The 9629-nt window shown below is 41.0% G+C and overlaps 2 protein-coding genes across 2 annotated transcripts in view; one reads left to right on the forward strand and one right to left on the reverse strand.

The window, feature by feature from the left end:
- Positions 1-190: 190 nt before the first annotated feature.
- STRA13 (stimulated by retinoic acid 13) lies at positions 191-2087 on the forward strand (the record flags this gene model as incomplete). The annotated part of the gene is made up of 2 exons (XM_009708901.1): positions 191-279; positions 2016-2087. Coding segments are annotated over 2 exons (161 nt in total), but the record flags the coding sequence as incomplete, so codon positions are not given.
- A 2506-nt stretch (positions 2088-4593) lies between these two features.
- Positions 4594-9629, reverse strand: part of ASPSCR1 (alveolar soft part sarcoma chromosome region, candidate 1) — a 49367-nt gene continuing 44331 nt past the window's right edge. The window contains exons 11-14 of the mRNA XM_009708902.1: positions 7333-7384; positions 6541-6610; positions 6021-6208; positions 4594-4607 (exon numbers count right to left, since the gene is read on the reverse strand). Coding sequence (XP_009707204.1) covers positions 4594-4607; positions 6021-6208; positions 6541-6610; positions 7333-7384 — 324 coding nt within the window. The remainder of the gene's footprint in view (positions 4608-6020; positions 6209-6540; positions 6611-7332; positions 7385-9629) is intronic.

A 9629-nucleotide genomic window follows, 5' to 3' on the forward strand; every position in this document is an offset into this window, starting at 1 on the left:
CAGCCACAGCCCTCACCCCGCTCCCTGCGCCCTCGCAGGGCCGGTGAACGGCCTCCAGGGAGCTGGGCCACCTCGTCCCATGCGACTGCATCTTCCTCATGGAAAACTAGCCCCCGACCCCTCCTCAGGACCACGCATGTAACATCTCTAAGACCCCTCTAACAACTCTTTCCTTACGCTTCTACTGCAGAAGCAGCAGCGCGGGCAGCACGGCAGGCTCAAGCGGAGGACCTAGAGAAAGTGGATATCGAGCATGTGGAGAAAGTGCTGCCACAGCTGGTATGTAACTGTAGAAGCTGAACAGGGTAAGGATGTGGGCTGAAGCAGCTTAATCCTCTTCCTTTTGAGAGACGTTTTGGGGAACCCAGCAGACGTGTTGACTGGCTTGCTGGTCTCTCCCTACAGCTTCTAGATTTCTAGAGGCCTCATGAAGCACATGTGGCTTGCCAGCAGAAGATCCTGACCTGACAGTGAACATCTGGTTCATCCTCAAGAGTCTAGCTCTAGGAAGAACAGTCTCAACTTCTTTCTCTGCCATTTTGCTTCTTTTTCCTCTCTACTTTACCAAGCATGACACAGGCCTAGGCAACTATGCTGTCAGATGCTATTTTTGAAAAGAGGCTGCCAGACGCTTGTTTTGGTCGGCTAAGTGTGTAACTGGTTTCCATCTTGCCGCCTTACTCCTTTAACAGTAGCCTGTACTTCACAGCATGGTAAGGTGCTGTGGCTTTCTCAGCTAATGTGAGAAACAGGTGCTGCTTCACAGAGATGCATGGTAAGAATTAATGACTGGAAATGTCATCCAAATTTCAGGCTCTCATCACCTCAGCAGGCAGCTGTGGCAGAAACTTTAGGTCCAGCTCCAAGCCTGTCTAATGAATAGTTTATTAACAGGAGCTCAGTCACAGGCTCTTGCCAAAAGCAGGTAACTGATCTTTATTTTATAAATAAACAGTGTGTGTCCCTCGCTACCTTCCAGTGTTTCTCCAGGGCTGTGACATCAAAGAATGCTTGGAACCTTTTAACCATTTGATATTCTCCTCAGAAGCTGCCTCCTCTCTGCTATAAATTTGTTCTCACAAAGAAACATCAATAAATTAAAACTGAGTCTCCCTTGCATAGGCTCTTTGCTGCAATTAATCATCGAAAGTCAAGTTGCTTCAAAGACTTGCAAAATTTCCCCCTCACCCACCCTCTTCGCTAAATCTTTGTAGGACGAAAGGAAAAAGGACAGAATAACAAACAGCATGTGTGAGAATCTCACATCATGGGACAGCCTGGCCCCTCAACCAGCAGGGGGGCCAGGGGGGGGAAGCTGTGAAATAAGAAACCTTACACATGTAGGCAGGACTCACACAACTGAACTGACTTTGTTGGGAAAGACATAGCTGGCTGCATGAAAAGCAGCTGACTCCAGCGTGTCTCAAGGACTGCACACTCTCTGTTTTTGGCTATCTGTAGTCTTTATGATTAGTAATAGCGAGAAATTTTTTTCCCATTGACAGCTGTAGCAGGTGGAGGCTCAGTAGGTCACTACTCTTTCAGCCAAGAGCTATCAAGGTCATCACTCAGGGTACCAGCCACTTGGAAACTTCAACTAAAACCACAATTTAATACACATTTTTTCTGATGACAGTACCAGCTTAAGCAGTGCCCCATCCCTCTGCACTGGAGCCTCTTCACTAAAACAACTATTTGTGCAGCTGACAACAAAACCAATGAAGGAACTGACCTAGTTCAGCCTTCTGCCCTGCAACCATATGGTAAAAAAAGGCAAAAGCAAAAAATGCAAGTAATGCTACCTTTGAATGCCCCAAGCCCCCAGGGATGAATTCAGCTACTATAGCAGAAGTGACTGTGAAACAAATCCAGCTCATCGTGTATCTGCATGTATTGTTCTGCAGCAAGGTAGGAATCGTTGTAGCAACTACCTTAGTGAAGAGCCTGCAGTTTTAAATATCAGGGCATCTTGTCCCTCTTAAAAGAATTCACTCCTACTTTCTTGCCCTTTCCAGATTTCAAGTCCTCATCTTTCCCCCCATTCTGACTCCTACGGACATGCAGGACTCTTAAAGCTGCTGGCCTAGAAAGGCTCTAGTTCATTTCCCTGACATACCTGGTCCATACACAAGTGTTCTTGACTGAAGAGGGTTGCTGATGTGAATGTTAGTAGTAAAGCAGTATTTTAATAGCAGCAGCAGCTAAAACTAACTCTTCTTTGCATAGGGAAAGGGGAATAAGACCTCTGGTCTAGCTGTTAAAGGTACCAACTTTTTCATTCTGCTGAAAGAGATGTAGATTTAATTGGGTTTGATGCATGGCTGAGTTACACAAGGCACAAGCATGGGCAGCAGAACTAACTGAGGTAATAGCCATAGTTAGCAATATGAAGTCTCCTAATCCTCAGCCCTGTACTCAACCCATGAAATTGCACCAGTAATTATGATATTTAGTCCCTAAACTTTTCCTTCCGTTTGCCCATATCAGGTACTTGCAGGTGATAGTTATGGTGCTTGCTCTTTGTCAAAACTGGTGGAATCAAAATAGCTAAGCAAATCAGTACTATTTGATGTTGCCAGTGCTCTTCAAAAAATAAGACTAGCACATCTGAAACCACACTACAACTTCCTACTGACCAGAGTGCTTCTGTTTATTCTAACCCTGTGAATCAAAACCACCAGCACAAGTATATCATCACCTATCATTTAGCTATGGCTACTAGTTGCCCCCTGATATAGCCTGCACAAATTCAGCAAAGCAGCTCTAGCTACAGTCTACCTCTGACTTCTGTGAAATGAATAAGCCTGGCATAGCACCTGAACCAAGATACAGAAAGTCCTATGGAGTGTAGGCTCAGCCCACACTTAATCCACTAAAGTAATAAACTTTAAAAATTATTTTAATATTTATTGTTTTGCTGTAGTATGTCTTTTAAAGCCTGTCAACTGCCAGAAGGGCTTGCTTTCCACAGTAAGGATTTAGAGCAGCAGGGGTACATAGTGCTCTTGCATTCCCCACTGACAGTGGCCTCACACATTCCCTGTTTATGTTTGGGTGTCATAAGAGAAAGTAATCAACATTTTTGCTAAAGCATTGTGCTCCCTCCACTCTGAGTCTCCCTCTTCCACCTTTCTTTCATGCCTCCTCCTTGCTCTGAGTTTCTTCAAAGCATCTGGGAGCATCTGGAAGTAATTAGACCTGAAGGGAAATGTTGGCCAGGCTGGGAGACAATGACAAGTGCCAGGAACCCTGGGTGCCCTTTCTAGCCACTTTGAAGTTCATTCAGATGGTACAAAGCTCCGTTTTGCTTTGTTGAAAAAAAAAAAAAAAAAAAAGGGGGGGGAGGAAGGGAATGAGGCATGACAGGCCCATTGAAAAGGGAGCAGGTTCCTGTGAACTGACAGAGAAACTGAGTACTGGGGGAAGAAACATATTATCAAAGAGACCGACAAAAAGGCCTCCTATGACCACTCTGCTTTATTACATCTACAAATTGTGCAGATGAACACGTAGTTGAGGGAACAATTGTCTACACAGGGAAAATGGAAAACATGTTATTACCGTAACATGGAATCCCAGCTGTCCAATATGAATCACTGATCCATGGAGATGACTTCAAATAAAATACAGCACCATGGCTACTGTGGCACTATAGAGTTCATCTCCAGTATAGGCGCAATTCTAACCAACAATATGCACCCCCCGTACAACATCTCCAGTAGGCAAAGCGCTGGACTACTGATTCCCTCTGTACACTAATTGCACTGCAGAGAACAGCTACTCTGCTGTGGAAACATTTGGAACATAGAAGTCCAAAGGTCAAAGGTCACGAGAAAAGACCCTTTTACTGGATTTTTTTTTTCCCCTCACTGTAACTGTAATTACTGATGTTAATTATATGTAGTAAAAATAAAATACAGAGCTTGGGGCAGAAAAAACATCCACATGCATTCCATTAACGGATACCTGTATTCCTTGCTAACAAGATTCTGGCAACTGAAAACAAAACAAGTGCAGCAGACCAAGAGGTTCACAGGAAAAGCCTATTTGAACTGTTTTAAGTGTCCAAAGTGCTTCCTCTTCACTCCCTTTCCAGCCATCTATGCTCAGAATTATCAGCAGCACTAACCCCAGCCAGCAAGAAGCAGAGAAAAGTCTTGTCCTAGGCAGCACTTAACTATAGGTAAAACTGTATCAGATTGTGTCTTGCTGCTAGAATTAAGGTAGCTAGACTCAAGTTACCTCTGAAGGGAGAGCTGGGAAGATTTGAATTGAAAAATATGGATAGAAACAAAGTCCTTCACAGAAAGTATATAGGAATTATTTCCCCCTTAATTCTCTATTCATATTACTTGCATGCATGAAATCCTAAATTTAACCTCTAACCTTGCTTCTGTAATCACAAAGACCACAAACAGGCCTTCCACTCCTCCAGAAGGTGACACTGGCATCTGAAATTGCAATTTTCTATTTATAACTAACGTTCATACAGATTAGGTCTCTCCAGGGCCACCAACAATTTCTTACATATTCTGAATAAGTTCATCAGGAAAGGGGCACAGCTGACTGCTCTCTGATCCAGCAGCCCATGTTTCATCTCTTCCCACCTACAAAATAAACATAAGAGTATTAAAACACTTAACCACATAATTTGCGCTGTATCATTTCTCAATAACATGATCTGGTTGCTGAGGGTTCTACACACTGCTGTGCTCAGGCAACAAACAGTTGGGTAGTATGTAGGAGCACTTCTTAAGGAGATGGAATGGTGACAACATCGTAACTTTTGGAGCTGGGAACTTCAGCCTACACGTTACTAACATGTATATTAGAGCATGTTATTAACCTTTCACACCAGCTGTTAATGGCTAATCTGCACAGGTAGGTGAGATGTTATTTTGTACTTTATCCAGATATAATCTTTACTTGGGAAAGTTCTACTGTCAAGTGGAATGCTTCAAGCATACTGACAAGGGGAACAGTAAAGATACTGTTTCCCACATGCTCTGCATCAGTATCCCAGTACCAGACTAAAACAGACCAGCCACAGCAGGGAAACACACCAACCCACTGTTTGCAGCCTTCCAGCAATCATTTCACACCTTATGCTATGCTTGCTAGAGCTGACACCCCCACAGTATCTTCCAGAATCAAATATTAAAATTTTCATTCAGGAAGTTAATATTTTGCATTATTAGCCAGGGAATTCCATATAATTCTTCCTAGTTTTATTGCCATTAAGGGGGCTGATGGAATGTTTTTGGTTTGGTTTTTTGGTTTGGTTTTGGTTCTTTTTTTTTTTTTTCTCCCTTCCTCCTCTTCTCTTGGCCACTGCATCAAAAAGTAAATATTGCCAATTGTTTAATTCAGGAATCCTTCTTCTAGTTACTTCATATTTTGTATAAATTCTCACACATAAAACCACATATAAGCTATTGGTTCTGGGACTAAAAACAAGGTTGCAGTATTCTGATCAGAACAAACCAAGAAAAAAATTCATAATGGAAACTTGGTTGCAATCTTAACTATGGAAAAACACTACTGTTTTGCAGTGAAGATTAAAACCAGAAAGATCAACTGAAAAAAAAAAAATAAAAAAAAATCAAGAGAATGGGAAGTACTAAAACAGACTATACCAGCAAAGGAAAAATTGCAGAGATTTAACAGATGACATGGGCCTTTGGTATGTAGAATATCATGCCTATAAGCATTTGAACTACACTAGCATAGTTAAGAACTCAACACATTAAGCCCAGAACATAGCTAAGAATGCTGCAAGCATATGGATTAGACATCAGACTCAATGATGCCCAGAGCAGTGCATTCAGATACTTCTCCAGCAAGGGCTGCGGTTTAAGTCACAAACTGATTTGTGATGGACAAGCATTGAATCAAGTGTCCTGCAAGCCTTATGTAGACATCTTCAAGAATATTGTCAACATCCAACATGTTTGGCACAGAGGAGCCTGCCTTTCTGGGGAGTTCAGAATGAGAAGAGCTCTCCTCTGATTTCATGATACCTGGCAGCTTCAGCCATTTGGGTATTTTCCCAGGGGGCCTTCTCAACACCTGTGGAGCTTCCTGCAGGCTTGCTGGTTCCGGCTGCTCATTGGTCTTATTGTCACCTCCCACTTTTGGTTCAGATAGGGATGGAACTGTTGATTCTACAGATGACGAAGCAGAAGGAACTAATGATTTGGACAAACGTCTGAGGAAGAAAATAAGCAGTAGAATTAAGCTTCATTTTTTTCATAATAGCCCCTTGTACCACCACCACCACCTTTAAACTTTTAAAGTCAGATTTAAAAGGCTCCTCTTTTTCATGATAAAAGCTCTAGGATTTACTTTATTTAGTCACTGAAATCCTACTTTGCAAAGAAGGAGTCACAAAGCTATGAAGTATGACACTATGACCGCTTCAGGAGAAAATGAAGTCCTAGTATCTTCAGATCACATTTCTCTGTAGTAAGATGGGCTTGCTTCATGCTTCCCATCCCTGAAATACTCACCCATTTGCAAGTCTATTCAGTCCCAACGTACCTGGCTACTAATACATCAGCTGCAGAAGGGGAAACTGCAGAGCTCAGCAGGTCTGATTTCAGGTAACAATCTGTTTAAAAACAAAACCCAAGCACTTGTTTGGTAACAGAGACATCAATCACCACAGAATCACATAGCTCTCAGCTCAGCAAATACCTGCTGTATACTATAGTAAATCTTGATCACCTTGATCAATCTTGATCCAGCTGACACAGGACACTTTTAAACTATAGAAGTTTCTTTCACAACTCAAGATACCCTATTTCATCATTCAAACCTCAAGATCTTGACATTTTCTTTCACTGCTCACTACATCTCAGAAACTTTTCTGTGAAGCCAGAGCATCCTTTAATCTCTGGGAGAAACAGAGATTCTAAATGTAAAACGGAGGTGTCAAAGCATCACTCGGAGATGGGAGAACAGATCTGTTCTCCCATCTCCCGCCAGGCCAATACAACAGGAGGTCTATTATGTTTCATAGTCATTTGTCTAGTTAACATTTCAAACAACGGTATTTCCTTCTATAGAGTCGTTCTTCTATCATTCGTGTTTCCATAGTAGACAATGGTTACTCCATAGCCTAACAAAAGGTACTATGTTTACATTTGTGCTCAAGCTAACTGACCAAGCTAGCTCTGAAGAGCTTCAGCCATTTGGAATGAGAACATTCACCAGCATTCTCAGGGACTGCATTATCTTTTGTTGGAAGAACTCTGAACATAAGAATGTAATTCTTCTGGGTCTACTATAGGAGCTATACAGTCAGCTGAAGAACAGAGGAAATTCACTCACCCCTGCACTCCTCAGATCCAAAATGAATGACAGCAGTTGGAAAGAGTTTAGCCTGCAGCAAAAGGGGAAAAGAAGAGATCACTGATTGCAGATGCTTTCACAGTTCACTGTGAACATTAGAGACAGGTTAGACAGCTACAGACAAATTCAGAGAGTTCAAGCTGAGGTCACTGAACCATCTATAATTCAGAAAAGGCTAAACTTCTATAGAGCACAAGGCACTCTGAGTAAGACATGAAGCAAAATTCTATGATCTATTCTACTACACACAGATGACAAGACCAGTACAGCAAGTGCTCATTGCACTGATGACCAGCCATTTGTTTTCTTCTGCCCCTGTATCTCAGGTAATTATATTTCATCCACATTCTCCACTGCTGATCATACAATGCGAGTATGATTAAGAATCTCCTGAGACCCAAGTGGCTGATAGTAAGAGAAGGAAAATCCAGCTGTGCCCTCAGAAATCTATCTGAGATTATTCTATTACGTTTATACCCTGTCTCTAGTTGGAATTTGTCTCATTTCAACAGCTTTCCAAGATGCAGTCTGTCCAGCCTGAATTCCTAGTTCCTACTTGTCAGAATAATTGCCATATTCAAACATTTTTTTTCATCCATTTAGCTCATTATGTGACCTAGATAACTGTAGGACTGCCTTTTTCATGTCTGCAGATGAAGTAAAGATCAGACTGATAAATGCAAATCATTATTTTGTATTTATATATCTACCTCCAAACCAGATAAAAACAATGAACAGACTGTGGCCAGAACTAATTCCAGCAAAGCACCAGTATAAGTGATCTATGTTTTTCAACAATTCCTCTCTGACTATTATTTGGGATGTCAGTCAGCCAAATCGTAACTCATTTAGTGTGTGCTTTAATTACACTGTGGCACACTTTAGAAAAAAACCCCTCATATAGGTCATGAAGCACTGAATCAAGTGAAAGTAAGTTAAAGTATGTAAATTTATTGAGTCTGTGATCTTGTAAGTACTGTCTCCATATAGAAAGACCTATGATAAAAGGATAGTCCCACAGTGCCCTGGCCGACCACATCAGTGGAAAGGTGGGAGACAATGCCCATCTCACTGGGAATGGCCCCAGAAAGGTATGCACCACAGTACCCTGAATCTTATCTTTTCGCCTACCTCTTCAGCGGTCCACAATAAGAAGTAATTTCTGGCCAAACGCATACACAAAAACCACATTAAACAGAGCTCCCATTAGCTCATAATCTAAGAGAACAAACTCTTCCTTCTGCAACTCAGAAACACAATAAAGCCAGAGTCAGCTTTTGCCACTCTACCATTAACTACCACTCCACAGAGAAGAGACACTCTTCTGCAGGCAAAAAAAAAAAAGGGAAAAAAACCACAAGAGTGGAAATGTACACAATTCTAGTCAGCAGGCCTGGTTCCTAATTTAACCTGTTCATAAATTTACCACGCTGCTTTATACTTCAGTTTCCCCCATTTTAAGGTGTGCACCCATCACAAAGGAAGAATGAGATGGCAACTGATGTCTCTCAAGTTACTATCTTGTGCATTACATTTGAGTATCTGGCTTGTTGCAGTTCACTTGTTTTTCTCTAATTTTAAATAGCAACAAATCAAAATGATGAACCTTCTGACAACTACTGTTGACAATGGCCATTCTCACCATCTTCTCCTTTCATTGCCTTACACTCAGTCTCTTATGTCATGGCTAAATAACTTTATTCACCTACCGCTGCACAAATATATACTGAATAAAATTCAATACAAAATATGAATTATGTTCAACATACTAACACGTTAAATGACATTACACTGTTGAGAAGTAATTTGTCAGTAGCTCAGATGATGACCTATTGAACGAATATTTGTAAACATAAAAGAAATTATTTTCAACTAGCCCTATGTAATATATAAGATCAGATTCAAGCCAGTAAGAAACAGTGATTACAATGTAATAAAATTCAACACTATAAGAAATGAAAACGTACAAATAATTAACAGAAACATCATATTTTAGAAAGAGAGAGTTAACAAAATGAAGCATGCTGATTAAAGACCTGGAAGTCAGAAGAAATTGAAGTAAAACCCTTAGCTATTGAATCCTTAGCTGCTGAATAAACGTTACTTGGAAAAATGGAGTCTTAGAAATGCTGTGCAACCCTAATTAAAAAAAGCAAGCAGGGAACCAAGCATTAAAGCAAACTAGCAAATGTTGTTATTTACCCATAATTAAAAAAACAACGGAGATCTTTCAACTTTGGTAGCTATTTCTGAGGTCAATAATAAGGAATGAAGTA

The sequence above is a fragment of the Cariama cristata genome, unplaced genomic scaffold (assembly GCF_000690535.1).
Source record: "Cariama cristata isolate BGI_N322 unplaced genomic scaffold, ASM69053v1 scaffold8541, whole genome shotgun sequence".
Taxonomy (NCBI): Eukaryota; Metazoa; Chordata; class Aves; order Cariamiformes; family Cariamidae; genus Cariama; species Cariama cristata.